Here is a 24,129-nt window from a genome sequence, read left to right as displayed (position 1 = left end):
CTCTTTAGCCAGCTCAGGTGGGAAACAGAAATGAAAGGCAGACAGATTGGGAGGGAAGAAATAAACCTGTCTTCTGTTTGCAGATGACATGATTGCCTGCATCAAAAATTCCATTAAGTCTACAAGAAATTCCTGGAACCACTAAGCAGGTTCACCTGTTTAGGAATGAAAGGTCGGCATACCAAAGTCAGTACTGTTCTGTAGACCGCTAATGAGCCATCAGAAACCGAATGCCAAACCCAGTACCGTTTACAGGAGCTCCAAAGAGTTAGATACTTGCTCCGGGTCTGACAAAATATGCACAGGGTTCTGTATGCTGAAAACTACAAAATGCCAGTGAGAGAAATCAAGGAAGATCAAGTCAGAGACGTCGGGTTCCCACATCGGGACACTCACCATGACAAAGTCCATGTCTCCCAGACACTGTTCCTGTCAAAGTCCCAGTGGGAGTGTTTATAGATAGAAACAAGATGATGTTAAGATTTCTGTGAAAACAAAAAGGAACTAGACTATTTTGAAAAACAGTAAAGTTGGAGTAACTTTAGGACGCAGTAACGGTATAGTAATCAAGATGTGGAGGTGGTGGGGCACCTGGGTGGCTCAGTGGGTTAAGCCTCTGCCTTCGGCTCAGGTCATAATCCCAGGGCCCTGGGATCGAGCCCCACATCAGGCTCCCTGCTCAGCAGGGGGCCTGCTTCTCCCTTTCCCACTCCCCCTGCTCATGTTCCCTCTCTCGCTGTGTCTCTCTCTCTGTCAAATTAAAAAAAAAAAAAACTTAAAACAACCAAAAAAGATGTGGAGGTGATGGGTAGATAGGCACATACATAGATGGAACTCACCAAGGACCAGGGTGCACCCGTATGGTTATGGGCAACGATAATAAAGCAGTTTAGTACACAAAGGGTAGTCTTTTCAAGAAATGGCATTGAAACTATTGGATTTGTATATGTAAACACGAAAACGAACCCAAAACAAACAAAACAAAAACCCCTCGACTTAAACATCATAGCTTATGCAACAGTTAGCTCAAAATGGCAAAGATCGAACACAAAACGTGAAACTACTCTTTAGGAGAAAGAGTCACATCCGTAAAAGATAAAATTCAGCAATTGACCTTTGTCACAGTTAAAGCCATTTGCTTTGTGAATGACTCTGTGGAGATGTGAGAGGACAGATCAGGAGCTCAGAGGAAATCTGTGTGAATCACGCTCCAGCAGAGCCTGTGAGTCCCCACTGTACGGGGAGCGCTTCAGCCTCACGGCAACAAAGCGAGCTGTCCGGACGCAAGATGACAGGGAACGCGGGCACGTTTCCAAACAGGGTGTGCGGATGGGAAGTGAACCCATGAAGCTCCGAGGGGCAGCAGACGTAACCCCAACGAGGTACCACGGCTGCCTGTGAAAGCGGCTCGAATGAAAACGCCCCCGGCCAACAGCGTGTCCGTTTTGTATCGGGGTCGACAGACACTGTACACGCGATCCAGCAGTCACACTTCTGGACGGCCACACAGACGCGTGCGCACTGTGGTTCCAGCTGCCTGATCTGTGATCGACAAAACCCAGAAGCAGTGCAGATGTCCTCGGCGAGGGCCTGGCTGGGCTGTCTGGGCTGATTCGTACAGAGCTCTTGCAATGACAAAATGGTAGTGGCTGCCTGTGGTTGGGGAGAGCACCAGGGGTCTCTGGTGCTCCTGCTTTGGAGGTAGTCAGAGAAACCCAGCGTGGGGGAAGGTCTCACAGGCCTGTGCGTGTGCATGTACACACACACACACACACACACACACACACACACACAGCTGCGGATGGTTCACAGCACCTTCCCAGGGTGGCTGTTGTGGTAGCGCACTGCGGTGGTAGCAAGTGGAAGTGAGGGAGGGGCACAGAAACCGTCGGTGCTGTTTTTGCAAGCATCATGGATCCAAGATCACTTCGGAATCGCACACGCGTCTCCACATTAGATCGACAGTTACTCAGTCTGCAAAAAGACTGTGTAAACAGATCAAATAAAGGTGAGAGATGATCAGAATGTGCTAGAGCAGCAGTGGAACCTACGCGCAGTCGACAGACACACGAGCTACACCGCGGTAGGTTAAGAGTGAAAGGACAGAAGTCGTGTCACATGAACACTAATCAGAAGGCAGCTGGAGAGGCTACAGTAGTGTCAGGCCAAGTGGGCTCAGGACAAGGAGCGTCACCGGGGGTAAGGAGGACATGTCAGTATACAATGACCGATTCACCAAGCGGCCTATCAGTCCCAATGTGTGTGCTGAGTAACAGGACTCGAAACAAAAACTGACAGAATGGAAAGGCGCAGAGGACAGAGCCACAGTGAGACTTGGAGACTCCGAGTCCACCCTGTCGGGCACGGCGGGACAGGCGGACGGAACGTTAGCGCAGGCAGAGACCACGGGCTGGCCCGGTCAGCTGGGTCTCAGTGACCCGGACAGGATACCGCCCCCCTAGCAGCCGGAGGCCACACATCTCCATGTGCACACAGGACGTTTGCAAGGTAGGCCATATTCTGTGTCAAAACATAAAAGACTAACAAATTTAAAACAACTGAAATCCTGTCTTTTCTGAGCAGAGCAGAAATAAACTAGAAATCAGTAACCAAAAGTAACTAGAATTTTTCCAAATACTTAAAAATCAAAACACACACCTCTCAATAATGTGCTGGCCAGTAAGGGAGTACCCAGGGAAGTTGCAAATTATCTTGAACCGAAAGAAATATTTGTATTCATCAGAACTCGTCGGAGACAAGTAGTGAGGACCTCCAGAGAGATCTGTAGCCTGAACTGCCCGTGTGAGGAAGATCTCCAGACAATAAGGTCCCACCTTCAGAAACTAGAAGAAAAGAACAAGAATGAGAAAAAGCAGGCAGGACGGATGAACCAATCAAAAGAGGCCAGAAACTAACGGAGCTGAAAACGGAGCTAAGCTTCCAGGCGGGCTGACCCCGGAGAAGGGCAGGAGTGGCCCCGAGCTCCAGGAACTCGGGCGGGGGTGGGCGGGGCGCTTGTTCGTTTTGTCTCCCAGCGTGGGCTCCTCCGCGGGGCTTCTCTGCATCCTTTCGTTAGCCTTAACAAGACCTGTTCATTACCGAGTGTCCCCTCCACCCTCCGGTGGGAGCTGCAGGCTTACAGATCAGGCGGAGCCTGGGCTGAGGGGACAGACAGGGAACGGGTCCCCCGGCACCCCCCACACCCCTTCACCGTCTGGCCCACAGCAGGCCCTCAGTGACCACGTGAATGAGTGAAGAGGGGAGGGCCTGCGAGGAATGGAAAGCGAATCTTGGATGTTTCGTGAGTGTCCAAGCTTGGAAATCATGGAATTCTGGTTTCACAATGTCCCGTGGGACCATGGAGACGGACCTGGGCTCAGGGCTCAGGGCTCAGTGTTCGTGTTCACCTGAACTTTGAGTAGCTCCTGAATTCACGCTGCCCTCTCGGAGGCCTGGGATGGTGCTAGGGATGGGGGCTCCGTATTGAGTGAAGAGGGTAGAGCGTCCCCTGCCCACAGGGTGACAGCCCCAGGCGGTCGGAGAAGACAGAGCCCAGGAGAGGGTACAGGTACAGGGTACAGGCAGAGGACTGGCTGGGAGCGCCCTCGGCGGAAGGCCCCGGCAGCGGGCGCACTCGGCCTGTCCCGGGAAAGCAGGCAGCGGGGCCGGGGGTCTGGTAGCAGAGCCCTTGCGGCAGTGCTGTGGGAGGGAAGGAGCCCGGGCGGAATTACACGGGCGACGGGAAGATGCCCGCGAGTTTCAGGAAGGAGATGGCGGCCTGATTTGAGGTTCTGGAAGGTCACTGGTGATGTGTGGGGAGACATACCCTCCACATATCCCAGTGAAGCGGCCAGCTGGTGACCACAACGTGACCATCAGGAGACCGTGTCCTCTGCTCACTGTGTCCAGGACCAGTGTCTTCTCCCTGCCCTGGGGGAACCGGTGCAGAGTCTCTGTGCCTCCCAGGGCACATGGGACGGGCCCTGCACGGGAGGCCTTGGCCTTATGGGGAGGGCTGGGGGTCCTTTTTCCTTTTTGTGATATCTGGGGGGACAGTTGTGTCACCGCCACAGACTGGGGCAAAGAGATACAGACCATGTGAAGTTCTCAGAGTCATGGGTACATTCCCTGTGCCCCCAGACATGCCATCCACACCCTGGGTCCCTAAGCTATGTGAAATGGTGATGGCACACGACACCCCCTGGCCAGGCCCCATCTCCCAGGACAGCCAAGGCCGAGTTGATACTAGAGGTTCTCAAGGGGTGTGTCTGCCGTATCGCCTGCTTGCCCAGGACCACCCAGGCTGGTGAGGCCGGCACCGGGGAACGACCCGCATGTGTGCGAGTGTGAGAGCAGGTGTACACAAGTAAATGGGTACGTGTGTGAGGGTGAGTGTCTAGGGGAGAGTAAGGAGGTGAGCGTGTGTCCGTGAGTGGTGGGTGTGTGGGTGTGTGTGGATGGATGTGTTGTGAGAGTGAGTAGGTGTGTGGGTTAGTGTGTGAGTGTGTAGGTGAGGGTGTGAGTGGGTGTGTGGGTGAGGGTATGGGTGTGTGTGGGTGAGGGTGTGAGTGGGTGTAAGTGGTGTGAGGGTGTGGGCAGGTGTGTGGGTGAGGGTGTGAGTGGGTGTGTGGGTGACGGTGTGAGTGGGTGTGGGTGTGAGCGGGTGTATGGGCGAGGTTGTGAGCAGGTATGTCGGTGATGGTGTGAGTGTGTGGGAGTGAGCAGGTATGTGGGTGAGTGGGTGTGTGCCTGTGAGCAGGTGTGTGGGTGAGGGTGTGGACAGGTGTGAGAGGGTGTGTGGGTGAGGGTGTGTGGGTGTGAGCGGGGACGTGGTAAAGGAAAGAGGGGCTGCTCTGACTCAGCATCGAAGCCAGGAACTGGTCGAACTACTTTCTGTCAGAAGGAGCCGGTGAGTTGTTGCTGTCTGACTCCTATTACGACTCGATCTCCTCACAGTGTCAGAATAGTTCTTTTGTTGGAATTATCTGAGGAGATACCGGCTCACTTTCTCTTCTGTGAATTGAGAGTTGCCTGGTACAATCTCAGGTCAAAGCAGCTGCTTTTTTTTTCTTTTAATTGAATTCTGTATTTGCGGTAACTTGATTCATGAGCAGTTGTGAGGAGTAACACAGAGGGATTCCATGCCCCCTTTCCTCAGTTTCCCCAACGCAAGGACGTTGGTGCTGATACAGAACCTCGCACCCCCCACACGCATCCCCAGGCTGTCTTCCCAGAGCCACGGGTGTTGCCCTCCTGTTCCTAACCCGTCCTTCACCCTGGAGACGGACCGTCTGTTCTCTGCTCCTGTAATCGTCGTTTCCAGACTGTTGCGTAAAGGAATCACACAGTGTGTAATCTTGGGGGATTGGCTGACTCCCTCAGCCCGATTCTCTTGAGGTTCATCTGGGCTGCCGAGTGCATCGTCATCTCTTCTGCTTTCTGGCCGAGGACTTCTTTCCCGGTCACAGCTGTACATGTCCCATGTCCCTGTGACTGGTTAAGCAGTCGCTGGGTGAAGGTGCTTCTAGTTTGGGGCAGTTAAAACAAAGAAAGCTGCTGTGAAAATTACATACAGGTTTTTCTGAGGGCGTAGATCTTTATTTCTCTAAATGAATGCACATGTTTCGTTTTTAAGACACCGCAAGACTGTTCTCCGGGGTGGCCACACCTGCTAGGCTCCCGCCAGCCGAGTGCATGACCCGCTTCTCCGCATCCTTGCCAGCGTGTGGGGTGGCCGCGGTTTTCCCGCGTAGCTGTTCTCAAGGGTGTGTGCTGGTGCCGCATGTGGCCTGAGGCACGTCTCTCTGAGGGGTGATGGCGTCGGGCACCGTCTCACCCACTCATTTGCCGTCTGCATATATCTATCTTCTTTGGTGTAATAACCGTATTTGTTGCCCATTTTCTAATTGGATCATTCAGTTTTTTACTGTTGAGTGTGATCATTCTTTATATGTTTTAGAAATCAGCTCTTTGTCAGAAATGTCATTTGTAAATACTTTCATCCAGTCTGTGGCTTATCTTTTCATCCTCTAAACATGATTTTTTGCAAAGCAAGACTTTTTACTCCTAAAACATTAGATTTATCAGTTTTTCCTTTTGAACAATGTACTTTTAGTATCAATCCAAGAATTCTGCCTTGCTCTGGATCTTTAGACTTGATTTCCTTTTTTCCCCCAGAAATTTTATAGTTTTACATTTTATGTAAGTTGATAATCCATTTTGAGTTAATTTTTAGATAAGATGGGAGGTTTAAGTCCAAGTTATATCTTTGCCCATGGACATGCAATTGCCCTAGCACCATTTGTTGGAAAGGTCATTTTCCTGCATTGAACAGCATTCATGCCTCCGTCAAAAATCATTTGGGCACGTTTGTGTGGGTCTGTTTCTGGGTTCTCTGTTCTGGCCCGTTGGTCTGTGTGTCTCTCTCTCTGCTGGTACCACACCGTCTTGATTACAGTAACTGTGTAGTGAGTCTTAAACCTGGGGAGGCCCATTCCTTTGATTTTTTCTTTCTTTGTCAAATTTGTTTTAGCTATTCTAGTTCCTTTGCTTTTTCACATAAATTTTACAATAATCTTATCTATACCCATGAATTTATTGCTAGATTTTGATAGGAATTATGTTAAAACTGTGTATCAACTTGGAGAGAGTTGACATCTTTTTACCATGATAAATCACAGTTCATGAACATGGTATATCTCCCCATTTATTTAGATCTTGGATTTCTTTCATAAACACTTTGTGGTTTTATCATGTAAGTCCTATACATGTTTTGTTAGGTTTATACCTAAGTATTTCCTGTCATCTGCAAGTAGGGACAGTTTTGTTTCTTCCCTTTTCATCAGTGTACCTATTATCTCCTTTCCTGCCATGTCGTACTGGCTAGAGCTCCAACATCACATTGAATCACAGTGGTGAGAGGAGATGTCCTTGTCTTGTTCCTTATCTTCAGGGGGAACAGGGTTCAACCCCGAGTGTGATGTTAGATGGGGGGGGTGGGGGAGCTGTTGTAAAGTTCTTTATCAAGTTGAGGAAGTTCCCTTCTATTCCTACTTTTTCCTTGACAGTTTTTGTCATGAATGGGTGTTGACTTTTGTCAAATGCTGTTCTGCATGCATTGACATGATCGTGCAACATTCTTTCTTAGTCTGTTAAGGTAATTGCTTACATTAATTGATTTTCAAAGAGTAAACCAGCCTTGCATCAATAGAAGAAGAGTCATAGCTTATAATTCTTGTATTTTGCTAAATTCTATTTACTAACATTTTAAAGGATGTTTACACCTATATTCTTAAGGGCACAGTTTTTTTTTTTCTTTCGTACACTTTGATTTTTGTTTTAAGGTAATACTAGCTCCATAAAATGAATTACAAAGTGTTTCTTTTTTTCTTCTATTTTCTGAAGGAGAGTATGTGGAATTGGTGTTAATTCTTAAAACTGTTGGTAGAATTCTCCAGTGAAACCATCTGGGTCTGGAGATTTCTTTCTTTTTTGAGTTTTAAAATTATGAGTTTCTGTAATACTAATATAGGGCTATTCAAATTATCTATTTCATATTGGATGAGTTGGGGTAGTTTTGTTTTTTTTTTTTTTTTTTTGCAGAAATGGGTCAGGTTGTCTATGTCAGTTCATTTGTGTAGAGTTGTTCTTAGCATTCCTCACCCCTTTGAGCTGCAAAGCTCTTTGTTTTTTTGTTTTTTTTTTTTTTAAGATTTTATTTGTTTATTTGTCAGAGAGAGAGGAGCTAGTAGTGCAAGCACAGTCAGACAGAGTGGCAGGCAGAGGCAGAGGGAGAAGCAGGCTCCCTGCCAAGCAAGGAGCCTGATGTGGGACTCGATCCCAGGATGCTGGGATCATGACCTGTGCTGAAGGCAGCTGCTTAACCAACTGAGCCACCCAGGCATCCCTGCAAGGCTCTTTGTGATAGTGCCGTGTCATTCCTCACATTAAAATTTTGTCTGACCTTTTTTCTTTGTCAGTCTTTGTATTACCTTGTCAATTTTATGGATCTTTTCAAGGAATCAGCTCTTGATCTTAATGATTTTCTCTAGTTTTTCTGTTTCTAATTCCATTTTATTTATTTATTCATTAATTCATTTATGTATTTTTAGAGATGGGAAGTAGGGGCAGAAGGAGAGGAGAGAATCTTCAGCAGTCTCCACACCCAGTATGGAGGCCCGTATTGGGCTCCATAACTGACTGAGCCACTTAGGCGCCCCTCTTGCTAATTTCAGTGATTGCTCTTATTTCCTTCCTTCTGTTTGCTTGTATTTATTTTGTTCTTCTTTTTCTAAAGTCTTAAAATTAGAACTTAGATTACTGATTTGAGACTTTCTTTTTTCTGGTGTATGGATCTTGTGCTATACTTTCCTGTAGGCACTGCTTCAGTTTTTGGTATGTTGTATTTTATTTTCATCCAGGTCAATGTATTTTTTTGTTAATAAGCCTGGAGATTTCCTCTTTTTCCCAAGGATTGTTTGGATGTGTGTTGTTTTAGTTTCCAAGTGCTTGGAGATTTTCCTGTTATCTTTCTGTTACTAATTTCTAGTTTGATTCAGTTGTGATCAGAGAACATGCTGTATGATTTTGATTATTTTGAACATTGAGGTTTGTTTGATGGTGAAGGAGACGGGTGTTAGCATATATTCTCCGGGTGCTTGAAGAGAATGTGTATTCTTCTGTTGCCAGATGTAACATTAGAGAAGTGTTGGCTATAGGTCCTACTGATTGATGGTGGTGTGATTTCTTCCATGTCCCTGCTGGTTTTATGCCTGACTCTTTCAGTTGTTGAGATCAGTATTGAAATCTTCAGCATAATTGTGGATATGTGTATTTTTCCTTTCAGTTCTATCAGTTTTTGCTTCACAGATTTCACAGACCTGGTGTTTGATTCTCACACATTTAGGATTGCTATTGCTTCCTCATCGGTTGATCCTCTTACCATTATACAATGTCCCTATCTGTATCTGATAATTTTCAATGCTTTGAAGTCTATTTTTTAATTGGAGTATAATTTATATACAATATCCTATTAGATTCAGGTATACGTAATAGCTTTAATATTTAATTAGATTAATAGGTTTAATTTTTTTAGACTTAATATTTTTGTATATTACAAGATTATCCCCATGATACATCTAATTGCTGTCTGTCACCATGCTGTTATTACATACTGCTGAACACAGTCCCTATGCTATACTTTGCATCCCCATGACTTACTCATTTTATAACTGGAAGAAGGTACCTCTTAATCCCCTTTACCTGCTTTGGTCCCCCCACCAACCTCTCCCCTCTCTGGTAACCAACAGTTTGTTTCCTGTATGTATGAGTTTATTTCTGTATTGTTTTATTCGTTTTGTTTTTTAGATGCCACATATATGTGAAATCACACAACATTTGTTTTTCTCTGATTTATTTCACTTAGCATAATACTCTGAAGGTCCATCTATATTGTCACAGATGACAAGCTTTCATTCTTTCTTATTGCTGAGTAGTAGCCCATGGTGTATGTATACTGCATTTTTTTGTCCATTTATCCATTGGGGGATGCTTACGCTTCTTCTGCCTCTTGGTCATTGTAAACAGTGCTGCAGTGAATGGTTGGGGGGGGTGCATATATGTCTTTGGATTGGTGTTTTCATTTTCCTTGGATAAATACCTAGAAGAAGAATTAATGGATCATATGATATTTCTATTTTTAATTTTTGAGGAACCTCCATCCTGTTTTCCACAGTAGCTGCCCCAGTTTGCATTCCCACCAGCAATGCACAAGGATTCCTTTTTCTCCACATCCTCATCAATACTTCTTATTATCTGATATTAATATAACCACTCCTGATTTCTTTTGGTTAATAGTTGCATGATACATTTTTTCCATGATTTTTTTCAATATACTTTTATTGTCCTATTGGAAGTGAGTTTCTTGCTTCCAGACAGTATACGGTTGAGTCACGTTTCTTAATCTACTCTGCCATTGTCTGTTTCTTAATTGGTGAACTTAGACTATTTACATTTAGAATAATGATTGGGATATTAGGGCTTAAATTTGCCATTTTATTTTTTTCCTATTTGTTCCATTTTTTGTGTTCTTCCTGCCATCCAGTGGGTTACTGAATATTTTTTTAGAATTCTATTTTGGGGGGGCGCCTGGGTGGCTCAGTGGGTTAAAGCCTCTGTCTTCGGCTCAGGTCATGATCCCAGGGTCCTGGGATCAAGCCCCGCATCAGGCTCTCTGCTCAGCGGGGAGCCTGCTTCCTCCTCTCCTCCTGCCTGCTTTTCTGCCTACTTGTGATCTCTGTCTGTCAAATAAATAAATAAAATCTTATTTAAAAAAAAAGAATTCTATTTTGGTTTATTGATAGTGTTTTTGAGTATACCTCTCTGTGTAGCCTCTTACATATTACTACAGATATTATATATACAATTTATGAATTCAACTAGTGTTGACATTTTACCAGTGTGAGAGAAATGTAGAGACTTTAACTCCCTTTATGATTCCTTACCCTCCCCCATGCATAATGTAATTTTTGTAAATATTTCCTCAGTACACTGTTAGAATCACATCAGGCAGTACTGTAATTTTTGCTTAACCATTAAACATAATTTAGAAAACCCAAGAGGAGAATGAAAGCCTGTTGAATATATTAATGTTTTTGTTTGCTGTGTTCTTTCTTCCTTCTTGGTATTTCAAGGTTCCTTCTGTATCATTTCATTTCCATGTGGAGAACCTCCTTTAGAACTGCTCTTATGGAGTCATCCTGTGGACAACTTAGAACCACTCTTGTGGAGTCACTCTGTGGACAACTAACGCTTCGTTTTCCTTCCTCTTACAATATCTCAATTTCTCCTTCATTCCTGAGGGACATTTTCACAGGGCATATCGTTCCAAGTTGACATTTCTTTCCTTATAACCACTTAAAGCTATTGTTCCACTTCCATCTGGACTGAGGCTTCTAAGGAAGTCCACTGTCATCAAATTGTTTTTCTCTTTTAAGTGCAGTGACGTTTCTCCACCACGTCACCCTGTGGACCACTGGTGTGCTAGTCTGCCTGTTCCTCTCAACATTTCAGCATCTTCCTGTGTTTGCTTTGAATGCGATACCGGAGGTCTCCATGTCTCCCCGGGAAGGCGCCCCTGCTCCATCGTGCCGGCACGGAAGTCCTGCTGCTCCGTTAGACGCCAGAGTTCGGAGCACAGACACTGGGGCGGGCTGGCTGGGTCCCGCTTCCCGCAGGCCCTTGGGCACCTCTTTTACCGCGTAAAGCGTCAGTCCTTCCATCTATAAAGTGGGGCCACGTGGTACCCACACCTCCCAGTTGAAAGGGGAAGTTCAGGCATCAACAGATGCCAACCACCGAGGGTAGGTCCAACCAGAGGAGGGCTCTGGGGGCCATCAGGCCAGAGCTCCCCACATGGGGAGGCCATCCTGCCAGCCTTGCTCATCAGCAGTGCCCACGCAGCAGCTGGCTTCTGGCATAGTCCACGCGGATGGCAGCGGGCAGGCTACTCGGCTGCGCAGAACTGGTCTGCAGGGGCCCGCAGCGAGCATTCTTGGGCGGCCCCCACCACAAATACTTGCTCAGCAGCATCCCCATGTGCTGACTGGGCCTCTGGCATCCTGTGTCATGTCACCTGTCCGCCAGCCCTCCTGAGTGCCATCTCTGCTGTCTATACAGATCCCCCATGGAAGCTGACTTCTCAAAGCCATCCTGAATTTAAAGTGAAACTCAAAAGATTGCATCTTCTGTGTGTGCACAGAATCTGCCCGTGATGGTTATCACGTGTGCATAGCAACTGACTCTGGCTTCCTGAATGTTCCTTCCTGGGTCTGCTGCATCTTTGGAGATGGAGAGAGAGCTGGCAGTGAAGCTCAGAGGCCCTGAAGGTGGCTGAGGGCAGAGAGGGGCCGCTTGTCCAGGGCAAGCCCCCCTGGGCTGCCTGGGGCTGCCGGACAGACACCAGCACCTTCTGCATGTGTTTCCTTTGACTAGCGAGAAGTCAGTAAGTGACACAGAGCTGGGGTGTCCTTAGGCATTGTAAGGACTTTCCCCTCCACCTCCCTCCTGATGCCTCCCTTGCAGAGATGTGGCCCAGATATGAATGTGGGGATCTGAGCGTCTGGCTTCCCGGAAGCTCAACTCAGAGGGCCCCTCCAGCTTCAGACTGGCTTCGCGGGGCCTGAGCAGCAGAGAATCTGATTGTTAGCACGGACCTGCCAGTAGTCCAAGCAGGGACCCCATCTGCTCACCCGGTGTCACAGCAGCCCCTCCCTCTGACCTCCCAGCGCCCCTGGCCTTCTTCTTCCCCCTCCCCAGCCCAGACCCTGTGTTGGTACCGAGAGACCTGGCACTCTGCCACTGGCCTCACAACAGAGAGCAGTCCGGGTGCCAGGCTCCCCCAGAGCGCGTGGGGCGGTGCTCTGACCACAGCTGCAGATACACACCGTACGTGCCGCTCGGCCTTGTGAGGGGAGAGCAGGTGAGCCCCTGGAGACTTGGCCCAGATGTGGAGGATTACACCTCCCAGTGCTTGCCTTCGTCCCCCAGATCCCCTCCAGCCTGGCACTGGGGGCAAGGGCCTGTGAAAAGCGGGTGCTCTTACAAGCAAATGCACATAGGAAGGCTGCCGATGCCTGGGAGGGAGCCCAGTTCCAACCGGGGCCCCCACTTGCCCTGGAAATGCTCCACGCAGAGCAGCGGGTCCCACGCAGAGTCTGGCCACGGTACCTGGCCCCTCATACCTCAACCTGTGACCCACACCAGGACAGCCAGAGTCCTTCCTCAGGACGTTGTGGGTGCAACTGTCTGTCCCTGCCTGGTGGCAGGAGACTGAAGATGTATGTCAGGAACCTTTGCAGTGGCCTCGTTCTCAGGCTTCCTCTGCACGTCAAGGCCTCCCCTTCCTGTTCTTGTTCCCGCAGCCCGGCCTCACCCTGCACCTTCCCTTACTGCTGGACTCCGGCTTCCCACCGCACTGCTGCACCACCTGTGACCGCCCAGCAGCCAGGCCGCGCGGAGCAGCCGGAGATGGAACCCTGTCTCCCACGCAGTGGGACGCTGTGCGGCGGGGGGCGGTTCAGACCTGGACTGTCGCCTTACGGACCCAGCTGACCCGCGCAGGGCCTCGCACCCCAGCCCTGTGCCCCCACACAGGACAGAGGGAGCGGCCGGGCCGGAAGAGGGGCTCTGTCCACGGGCTCCTGGGAGGCCGCGCATCCATGTCCCGGGCAACCAGGTCTGACTGAGGCTGAGGAGCGTCCGTGGTAGGAGCCGCAGAGAGAAAGACTTGCTGGGGTCAGCAGGGGCCTGTGCTCCCCCCGCTCGCTGGCACCTCCTGGGCCTAGACTCAGAAGTGACGATGGTGCACCTGCGGGGTGTGGACCTTGAAATCAGTATCAGAACTGTAAACCGTGTGTTCAGGAAGCGAAGGGTCTGGTTTCTTCAGTGGGGACATGGAAGACATGACCAAGACCGAGATGGAGTTTCTAGAGTGAAAACGTGAGTCTCCGGTGAGAAGTGCATTGGGTGGGATTAACCAGAGCTCAGGAGTCGCAGAGCGGAAGGTTTTAAACTTTAGGATGGAAACAGAACCTATCAAATGAGAAGACAAGAGGCAGAAGAACGTTGAACGAGCCTCGGGGAGCTTGGCTCAACTTCAGGCAGCGAACAGACATGGTTTAGGGGCCTGGGTGTGGGGAGGAGCAGGGTAAAAAGTGCGTTTGGAAAAACAATGGCCATGATTTTCCAAATTCAGTGAAAACTCGAAGGCCACAAATCCAAGAAACTCACTGAGCACAAAACGTCCTGAGGAAACTGCAGCAAAGCACAGGCTGAGTAAGTGGTTCAAAGCCACGGATTAAGAGAAAATCCTTTACACGTGCTGTGGGAAAGGACACGTTACAGATAGTGAAACAGTGAGAACGTAGCAGGCTTCTCCCTGCCCACAGCGCGGGTGAGGGGGCAGGGGGCAGCAACACTGGCGAGGGGTCGGGGCAGCAGCAGGGGCGAGGGGTCCGGGGACACGTCTCTCGGGGACCCAGAGAGAGCCCTGCTGACCTGGAGTTCTGCGCCAGGTGAGACTCGTCCATCGCTGAGGTGAGCAGACCTGTCAGACCCTCGGGAACAGCCTCCACCGCCAGCAGACTTGTCGTGCAGACGATATTACGGGAAGCTCTTCAGGTAGAAGAAATCGCAGAGCGGTCAGGACGCTGCCTGCGCACGGCGGGGTGGGAGTCCCCTGGGTAAGCAGAAAGACGTGTTTTCTTGTCAGCTACATCCCCTAGAGGATGATTGACTGTTTACGTCAGAAATAAGACTGTTGGTTCATAACTCAGGAGAACAAAAGTGCGCCACGGTGCAGAGGCCAAGAGGGGAAACAGAGGCACGGTTAGCGCCGTGTCAGGTGCTCCCCCAATGCGCTGACAGATCACTCACACTGTATGGTGACGGGTTCAGGGTGTGTGCGGAGCAGCCCCAAGATAACAAAACGAGGGTCATAACTGATAAGCGGACGAAGGAGGTAAAGTGAAATCCGGAAAGGTGTGCGGTTCACGCAAAAGGTGGCAGAGGAGAAACCAACAGAAATGGGGACCGAAGAAGAGACGGTAAAGTAAGAAACAAGCAGTGGAATGACAGATCCCAGCTCCACCATGTCCGCAGTCACCGTCAAAGGTCGGGACACCCCAGTTAAAGGGCAGAGATCGTGAACGAGATAAAAAGGCGAGGTTCAGCCATGTGCGGCCTACAGGAAACTCACTCGAAATATAAAGACAGGTTCACGGTAAAAGACGGAAGGGGATATGCCACACCAGCACCAGTCAGAAGAAAGCCGGGTCACGAGCTGAGGCCGCAGCCGACGTGAGGCCGGTCTCACGGTGACGAAGGAGTCCGTTGGTCCCTCGGCCGAGGCAACAGTGCGGTGGTCGGGTGCTAACGACAGACCTTGCAGCGCAGGCCGCAGGCCCTCCTGGTGCCCCGGGGACCCGACGGGACCGCAGAGGACCGCCGCTGGTACCATCCTGGCTGTGAGAGGCTCCACCCCAACACCGAGCACACGCTTACCAGGACCGACCACAGTCTGGCCTGCAGGCGCACCTCCGGACATGGGACACCCCTGAGGTGTCACCAGCTACGTTCTCTAACCATCAGAGAACCAGAAGGAGAAAGAGATCCAGAAAACCTCCATGTGTCCAAAAATTCAGTAACACGCTACACACTACATAGTATCCCATGAACCAAAAGAGAAATCAAAATCTGATGGTGTTTTGAAATGAGTCAAAAAGAGGACAGTTAATCAGAATTAGTGGGACGCAATAAAGCTGTATGTCGAGAGTTTTATAGAACAAAAGAAGAAAAAACCTAGAGAAGAGCTAATTAACTCTGCATCCGTGAATTGGGGTTTGCTAACGAAGGCGCTGGGGGCCACAGAGGGGAGCCTCTGCACCCCCAGGTTTGGGCCTGAAGCTGGAAGGCAGAATTGCAGAGATGGACGGACGGACAGGCGGCTGGGAGGGCTGACGGGGTCGGAAGTGCTGTGGTTGCTCATGGCTGGCTGTGGCGGCTGTGGCAGTCGGGCACAGGCTACGTTCCAACCGAGGCACATTTGTGGACGGTGTCGGCGCAGGACCACACGGCGGGCTGCCTGAGGCCTGCAGGGGACCGTGCCTGTGTCTCCTCTCCCTCCCACCGGGTGAGTTACAAATACGTTCAGTTCCCAGCATCTCGGAGAACAGAGGTGGGGTCCTTGCTGGCACGGAAGAGCTGCCTTCTGGAGCACCAAGTGTGGGCAGGAGTGAGTCACAGAGATTTTTCCTGACCACTTCCCATCAGCCTGGCTCTGGGTGTGTGTGACCCCAAGTACTGCCGCTGGGCTCTGCTGCGGGGGTGGCTCCGAGGTGGGAGTAAGCCCTGATACTCTTGGGGCCACCCCCGATGAACACCTGTCCCAGAGCCCAGCAGGGCCGACAGAAGACGGACCACGTGCACCTGAGATCGTGCTCCTGGGGGAGCCAATAGCCCGGTGCCCCTCGGTGGCTGGCACAGGGTAGGTTCTTCAAGGTCAAGGGCACTGAGTCGCAGGTGACCTTCACCACCACGCAGGCCACTCCTTGTCCCCAGCAGTCTATAGAGGGCACCGTGCTGCTCACCCTCGGCCGCGTGATGAAGGCCGGCCCCCGTGGCAGCTCGCTGGCTGTGTGACTGATGGCAGCCGACAGCCTGGACCCCGAAGCTCCGCGGCACTCGCTGACCCACTTTCTCCGCTGTGGCTGGAAACATTGACGTAACCGCGGCCGCAGGGCACTGCTGCCCCCACAGGAGGAGATGTTTCTAATTAAACAGGAGGCCTGGCATCCCAGCGTGCCCAGCGCCCAATCCGCTCCACTGGTGCTGGTACCTCCACTTGCCGCAGGGTGTCTGTGCGGGAGGGAGCGCGGTGAACTCCGTGCCACGCCAATCCCTTGGGCTCCAATGTCTCCTCTCCTGCCCGGGCTTTCAGTCCAGACTGCCCTCTTCCGGCCAGACCTGCTGGCGTGGCTACACAGCCCACATCATCCCGCAGGACGGCGCCCGGGACCAGGGCTCTCTGCTGTGCTCGTCCCCGCTCAGCCACCAGCCGCGTGGGGCTGCTTGTTCAGGTCTCGGCGCGGCTGGCGAGTGTCTTCTCTCCAGTATGAATAGCCACGGGTGGCCGGTGGCTCCCATGCTGGCCGGTGGAGACAGACCGCGTTAATATGCAAGGGTGGTTTCTAAAACTTGCCTTTGCCAAGTCTTAGAGCTTCCTGTCAGAATCCTGGCTCTTGAGAAGCATCGTCTGATCCATAGCAAGGACCACTAGTCTGAGTTGTTGACGGTCCATGGGGTACATCGTCACGTGCGCGTGTCTGTTGGTGCAGAAACGCATCCGCAGCTGCCATCTGTGCGCGCCCTCCACCACAACAGAGTGAGAATGTGCTATCTCTGGGCGTCGTGTCTGGATTCTCCTTGAAGCGTATTTGTCAGCAGGAATATTTTGATGAGGAAAAAGATAGAGTTTTGCCCCCCAAAACCTAGAAGGTTAAAACAGAATCTCGCATTTTTAACTTGTATTCTCTCGTGTGTGTGGATGGAGCCCCCATCTTTACAGGTCACATCGACAGGCTGGTGTCCAGACCCCCAGGCAGGGGCACACACAGGTTTCACTGTTGCTGAGGGACTTAGACCAAGCATGGGGTCGTATGTGGGGCGCGCTAGCAGAGTTGGCTGGGGATTCCTCCTCCTCTGATGGCCCAGGCAGCCCACCTACCTTTCAGGTGTGCCCCTGGACGGGTGTGTGCAATTACAGGAGCCCTGTGGTGCTCTTTGTTCCATGGGAGCCACCTGGTTTCCCACCTTGGGAACCCCTGGGCCCCAGGTCATCTGGAATCTCCCCCAGCCAGGCCTCCTTCCCTCCCTGTCCCCCCGACAGCACCCTGCTGTCAGACCCTGTGACCACTGCCCCATGGCCTACCCACCCCCTCCAGACTGGCCACTCCCTGCTCCCATGGGGGTCACTCATCCCCCCCTCATTCCCCCTCCTCTCTGACTCTTGTGGACCCTGGCACCCAGGAGCTTCCCTGCACCCTGAGACATTCCCACACACCCTGCAGGTGGTTCTCCAGCTCCCATTTGCTGCCCTGACCGCTGGCACTCCCAGGATGGCCACCCAAACAGCCCACTCCTGACCCGTGTTGCCTGCAGAGTGAAACATGCCTTCCCAGGCCTGGAGTCAGGTCTGGTGCCCCCTCGGGGCCTCCCACATCGGGGCCTCCCTGAGACTCTGGTTCTGCAGACCTCTCCATCCGGACCCCTCGCATCTGTTCTGAGCCTCTCCTGGTCCTCCCCTCTCCCCTTGCTGCACCCTGAGCCCTGGTCCCACCTGACCTCCACTTCTATTCCTCACGGGTGCCCATCTTGGGGGCAACCCTGTACACTGTGGTGGGGGACCTGTCCCTTGGGACCGAGCCGGGAGGAGAACCTGGACCCTCCCCAGAAGGGGCTGCAGTCAGGACAGTCCAGTCACTCTTCCCATGGGTCTGGCGGGTCTACTCTCTGTCATCATGCTTGGCCTGTAAATCATAAAGGGAAAGTCTTCATTTTGTCTGGTGGGCTGAGTGCTGGACCCACTGTCCGCAGGAACGTACCATACACGTAGACCAGTGGTACGGGTGTGCAAGGCATCTTCCGGAAAGACTTTATAAAGGGGGTGCCCAGCGATTCTGCGGTTCAGTTAGTAGGTACTAGATCCACTCTAGAAATGAGGTCACCAGGGGATCTGAACTCTAAACATGCAGACAGCACCAATACCTATAGCGTCCTGGGTTTTCAAGGGCGAAGGGAGTCCTAGCCAGAGGGTGGAAATGCGCAGAGCTAACACGAGCTAACATGGGAGCAGAACAGACACTCTAGCCACATGCCAGGAGCCCACAACTCATGTGAGCCCTTTCCCTCTCTGGTTTTTCCCTGCACAGAGGTAGAAGCTGAGACCAGAGTGTTTGAATGACGTGCTTGGGCTCACACAATTATTTAGTCCCTGTCGGGTTTTCCCCAAACCCATGCGTCCCGCTGCCACATGCCCCAAGCCCCAGTAGGTCACACCAGGGCATGTCCCAGGGCTACGCCTTCTTGCTGACTGGGCTGCCCTCCCAGGAGCCTTTGCCTCCCTGAGCCTTGGTGTCTCACCAGTAGCAAGAGTGAAGGCCGCACCCTCTTCCGGACTCCCGCATGCCTACCCACACCCCAGTGGCCGAAGGTCCTTGCAGGCCAAGACGCCCCTGACGTGTGTTGGCGTTGACAGTGTCCTCAGCCAGCAGCAGCTGTGCCTTCCCTTTCCAGGTGACGCCATCTGGGCTCCGTCTGTCCTTCCTTACGGCGCCCTTGGCACCTTAAGCCACTACCCCCAGCTGCATTTTGGGAGAAGGATGGAGCCGAAGGTCTCGGAAGGTGGCCTGAACGTGACCCTGACCATCCGTCTGCTGATGCATGGAAAGGTATGGAGCCCAAGGCCACTGTGTCGGGCCAGCTGGGAAGCGAGGGAGGGTGTGCCCACCGCCAGCGTCTGCTTTGTAAACCCACGCGGTCTCGAGCTGACGAAGCAGCCCGCTCCAAATTACACTTCTCCGGGAACCCTTCGAGACTGATTGCCGCCTGCTGCCCCGTCACCGAGCCCCTGCATGTGTATGTCCTACAAACAAGGGCACCGTGCCCCGTCCATGTCAGAATACCGACACCAGCATGTCCCAGCCCCTCACCTCAGGCCCCGTTCAGGTCACCCGTCGTCTAACCCTGCCCTCACCACAGGACACGTGTGCTGGGGGTGGCGGTCAGCCCTCCACATGCCAGACGCGTCCCTGGTGGTCTTCAGCCTGGAGGGACCCCTGCTCTTTCCTTGCATTTCACCCTGAAAGTCCCTGCCCTTCCTCGAGGCCGCTTTTCTGATGTTTCCTCCCTGTCGGTGGGAAGGTCACAGGAGCTCCCCATCAGGGGCGCAGATTTCGGGGCCTCCGTTGCGGAGCCCTTGGTCCCTCGCCCAGGGCTGCGCTTCTCCTCCTGTTCGCACTGCTGGGGCCTGCGGACGCTGCGGAGAACCCCTGGTCGCCAGACCTCAGCGTTCAGCCAGCCGCCCGCGCCCGCACGTCTGTGGACGCCGCGGCTGTTTTGTTCCAATCACTCCCATCCCGTTAGTGCTCACTCGATGCTCTGTCAGAGGCAGGGCCTGGGAAGCGGGGTCAGACGGGCACCCAGGAGCCCCCAGACTCAGGACCTTTGCACAGGTGGCCTGACCATGCTCCCTCCTGACGGTCCTGACCCCCGTCCTTGCTGCCAACACAGATGGGTCTCCTGGTGTCTGTCGCAGGCCGTGTCTCCTTCTGCTCCATGACACCATCTTTCTGTGATTCTGTTCCCACAGGAAGTTGGAAGCATCATCGGGAAGGTAACTACTGAGTGAACTCTGCCTCTGCTCCGGTCTCCGAGGAGGTGACGGGGCCACCAGGCCTGTGCAGGGTGGCAGGCCACACAGTGGGGTGCACCAAGGATTCTGGTGGAACCCCACGGCCCCGCCCCAGCAAGGCCCCTGCTGGTCACCAGGGCAGCCCCACCCCCCACTGCCCTGTGGCCCTGTGGCCTGTCCTTCTTCCCTGGTGTGAGGGCCCAGTGAGCGTGATTCCCTGGCATTCTCCAGAGCAGTGTCCCCTCTGGCCAGCGGGTGGTGGTGAGTCTCTCCTAGCTCCCTTCCAAAATAAAAGAAGCACTCCATGGGAAAGCGAGCACGGAACCGCAGTCTCGGGGAGTCAAGAGCCTGTGGCAGAGACTGGGACGGGGCGCCACCTACCCACCATTTCCAGGCCCCTGGCGTCCAGGGGGCGCCTCCACACTCCATGTCCAGGTCTTTCCACGAGAACCTCGGGGTGTCCCCCTCCCTGCCCCTGGCCTGGCCCTGCCTTGCCCATGATGACATAGATGAGGGACACGAGAACCAGCGCAGACAGGAGCCGCGTGGTCCAGCACCCAGCTACCTCCTCTGCCTCCTCTGAACGGCCCCTCACCAGCTGGCGGTGGGGGCCCAGGGAGCTGCAGTGCACCGGGCTCTCCTCCCCGCCACCCTCCCCCCTTTGGGGGCTGCTGCTTGCTGGCGTCAGGCACCGAGCTCGTGAGGCAGTGCTCCCAACCCCTATGTGCCACACCATAGCCCCTGCCTGCTTCGGCGAAGTCCGGAGTGACGCCTCACCCTGTTGTCTGAATCTTTATTCCAGAAAGGAGAAACTGTGAAAAAGATGCGTGAAGAGGTGAGGTGGCCGGGCCCAGTGCGTCCCGTTTGTGGGCAGGCGGGAGGCGGGAGGCCAGGAGTCATGCCCGGCCCGTGATCACCTCCCGGCGGCCCCTTCCCTCTGACCTAGACCCCCCCGCGTCTGGGTCTCTGTGTCGGGGCGTTGCCGGGGGCACAGTGTGGTGGCTCTCCACACCCTGAAGGAAGGCATGGGGCAGAGGCATCACCGTGTACTGTGGAGAACCCAGCCCGGTACTGCGGTGACTCTGACCCTGGCCCGGGTATGCTCGCCTCCTTCCAGAGCGGCGCCAGGATCAACATCTCTGAGGGAAACTGCCCGGAAAGAATCGTGACCATCACAGGCCCCACGGATGCCATCTTCAAGGCCTTTGCCATGATCGCTTACAAGTTTGAGGAGGTAAGATGCACCCCCAGACCCTGTGTGCTGGGGGAGGGGAGGACATGGTCTCCTGGTGCTCCAGCCCCACGTCCCCTGTGTCAGGACATGGGCACAGCCTGGCCCACCAGGGATGCCCTGCTTGGCTGTAAAGATTTCTCTTCTCCCCGATCGCCTCTCCACTGCCCGGGGGCTCCCCTGGCTGCCGGCCACCTGGCAACGGGCCAGCTGCTGTGCTCGCGAGTCCAGGGCCCGGTGCCGAGCTTGAGCCCTAGCCACCCCCAACGGCTCCTGCCCTGGCACAGGAGCTCGGCTGCAGGCTGGGCCTGGGGACTCTGCTGCGGGCGCGTAGAAACACACATGCACTCACGTGTCTGGGGCACATCTCTCTGCCCGGTCAGCGACTTACATCAAAGTTTCCACGTGTTTCCAATATCATTCAAGTCGCCAGAAGTTACTTAGAGATGCATTCAGAGCGGCCGAGTTCCCATTCGTGTCCTCCCCCAACCCCCACTGACCGTGGGCTTCTGGGGGCGGGAGCCTGGCCCACCAGTCTTTGGGGCCCATCCAGATAGATGCTTTCTTACTGAGCCTGGCCTTTGCACTCACTGGTATGTACCTGACAGGCCCACCCATGTGTCTCTCTCCCTCCCCAGGACATCATTAACTCTATGAGCAACAGCCCTGCCACCAGCAAGCCCCCGGTGACGCTGAGGCTGGTGGTCCCCGCCAGCCAGTGTGGGTCCCTGATCGGCAAAGGCGGCTCCAAGATCAAGGAGATCAGGGAGGTAACCTTCTCTGGCTGCTGGCGCCCCACCACTGGGTGGGTAAGGCCCGCCCCTGGGAAGCGCCGCCTGCCCCGGGGAGGCCAGCACTGCGGGCCCTGCCAGTGTGGAGCTTCCGGTAGCGGAGCCATCTAAAAGCAAAGGGTGGGCTGTGGGAGCCCCTGGCACGTGCACAGACCACTCGCAGTGTCACGCCGTGGGGCTCGGCACCTGCACGGGGGGGCAGGACCACCTCTAACGGGGCGGGGTAGGCAGCACCTTGCCACCCAGTCATGCGGCTCTAGGCCATGGAGGCTGTAGTCCCTGCCCCCAGGCAGGTGCCTCCAAGAACCCCCAGGCCCGAGCAGACCAGCAGGGCTGGGTGAGGTGCAGACTTTATGTTCATGTTCCTTTATTCAAAGAAAGCCTGAGTCCTTGACCCTCCCAGAAGGAGGGGAGCCGCCCTGTCATGATCCCGTCAAGGGAAGACAGCCGCAGAGCTTAGGCCCCTCTAGAATCCGTCTCTGTCTGTGCCCTCAGCTCCCAGGGAGATGAAGTTCCACGTGTTGGAAAAAAGTGACTCCATTTCTGTCTCCGCCTCTGCAAAAGCCACTTGCAGGTTCAGACACCTCTTGTCCAGTGTCACTGTCCCTGTGCCAGGCCGTGCGGGGCCACAGGCTAAGGCACACTAGCCCTGCCCTGGGCCCCCAGGGAAGGAACAGAGGGCCGAGGTGGCAGGCGGGCGTCGTGCCCCTGGCGTGGGCATATGTGCACTGTACCCTCAACATGACATCCTCCTGAGCACCTGGGGCGCTGCTTCAGCGCTGGCCGCCGCCACCAGCCCCTGCCCTGCCGTTCCCCTTCCAATGTCTTGTTTCTGCAGTCCACAGGTGCCCAGGTCCAGGTGGCCGGGGACATGCTGCCCAATTCCACAGAGCGGGCAGTGACCATCTCGGGGACCCCCGACGCCATCATCCAGTGCGTCAGGCAGATCTGTGTGGTCATGCTGGAGGTACAGTCTGGGCATCCGGGGCTTGCCACCAGCCTGCCCCTCGTGCCGCACTGGCCGTGGCTGCTTTGTGTTGGCTGTGGCACGTGGCTGGGGCCCTGAGAATTCACACAGTCAGGGCCGTGTGGGGGCCAGGGGTCAGGAGTGTGACCCGAGACCGCAGCCAGGCTCAGAGCGACCCGAGTGAGAGCCGTGCCAGGTGTGCAGTGCCTGCCGTCTTGGGCACATCCATATCTCGGCCTGGGGGCCGGGGAAAGGGGTGTGTCAGGACACAGCCAGGGGTGGGGGGGGGGAGTCGTTAGTCTGCAGTGGGGGGGCATTCAGTAAAGGGTCGCCTTACCCTCGGCTCATGTCTGCGCCGGACACGCTGCCTGCTGCGGGTGGGACCCTGCTGCCCGGGACCCATGGAGGAGGGTGGCAGGAGGCCTGCGCTCGCCTGCACTCACGGCACAAAGGAGGAAAAGCACAGGAAAATGCCCAAGTTGTAACGACAGAGAAGAATAAACAAAATGGTGGACCCACGGAGAAGCGGAGAGGATACAGCTGAGCAAGACAGAAGCCTCTCTCGAAGTCGTTTTTGGGGAAAAATCCGAGATTTAAATCCCGACTATGACTAGTGGCCCGAGTGCCATGCGACTCCCTGAAGCCTCTCAGGGGCCGTCTGTCTCTAAGCCACAAAGACGACCTGGGGCCGTCCTGCGGCTGCCGCAAGGGAGGCTCTGCCTCGGCCGGTGTCTGTGGGCTCCCCCCGCTTTTGTCCTTCGTTTGCTCTTCAAACCCACATCCAGCTCTTTAAAAAATGTTTGCATAGTTTAATTTTCCCCAAGTATATCACTTTGTGAAGTCGAAGTATTTTTCTAAATACTGGTGTCCCAGTGGTCCCCAGCCACGGGCCACGTGACCGTTGTGCCGGTCTGTGTTCCCTTCCGGCCCCTGCGGCTGGGACCCCGGAGGCGCCATCGGGCACGCAGTGAGCAGACTGTGCGCTTGCTTGCACCGGCACGTGCCCGAGGTGGCGAGAAAACACCTGCACGGCAGTGGCCACGTCAGTGCAGGGTCACGCAACGGTTCCAGGAGGGATGCAGCCTCCTGCGTCCACGAACAAGGGTTAGAACTAGACTCTCGGTCTCCTTGGGACTCCTCCCCAGGGGCGGTGCCGGCACCACGTCCGTGACCC

The 24,129-nt window shown here is 53.7% G+C and overlaps 1 protein-coding gene across 12 annotated transcripts in view; it reads left to right on the top strand.

The window, feature by feature from the left end:
* Positions 1–24,129, top strand: part of PCBP3 (poly(rC) binding protein 3) — a 64,730-nt gene that overhangs the window by 16,034 nt on the left and 24,567 nt on the right. For 11 of the 12 annotated variants that reach the window (XM_032865203.1, XM_032865202.1, XM_032865201.1 and 8 more), the window contains 6 exons: positions 18,850–19,004; positions 19,925–19,948; positions 20,769–20,801; positions 21,084–21,200; positions 21,836–21,967; positions 22,827–22,955. In XM_032865203.1, coding sequence (XP_032721094.1) covers positions 18,850–19,004; positions 19,925–19,948; positions 20,769–20,801; positions 21,084–21,200; positions 21,836–21,967; positions 22,827–22,955 — 590 coding nt within the window. The remainder of the gene's footprint in view (positions 1–18,849; positions 19,005–19,924; positions 19,949–20,768; positions 20,802–21,083; positions 21,201–21,835; positions 21,968–22,826; positions 22,956–24,129) is intronic. The other variant, XM_032865200.1, reaches the window with a different exon arrangement.

This window comes from Lontra canadensis, unplaced genomic scaffold (assembly GCF_010015895.1).
Source record: "Lontra canadensis isolate GAN:19392208 unplaced genomic scaffold, GSC_riverotter_1.0 scaffold29, whole genome shotgun sequence".
Lineage (NCBI taxonomy): Eukaryota > Metazoa > Chordata > Mammalia > Carnivora > Mustelidae > Lontra > Lontra canadensis.
The sequence above is the reverse complement of the archived record's forward strand: the minus strand, read 5'-3'. Positions and strand labels throughout refer to the sequence as shown.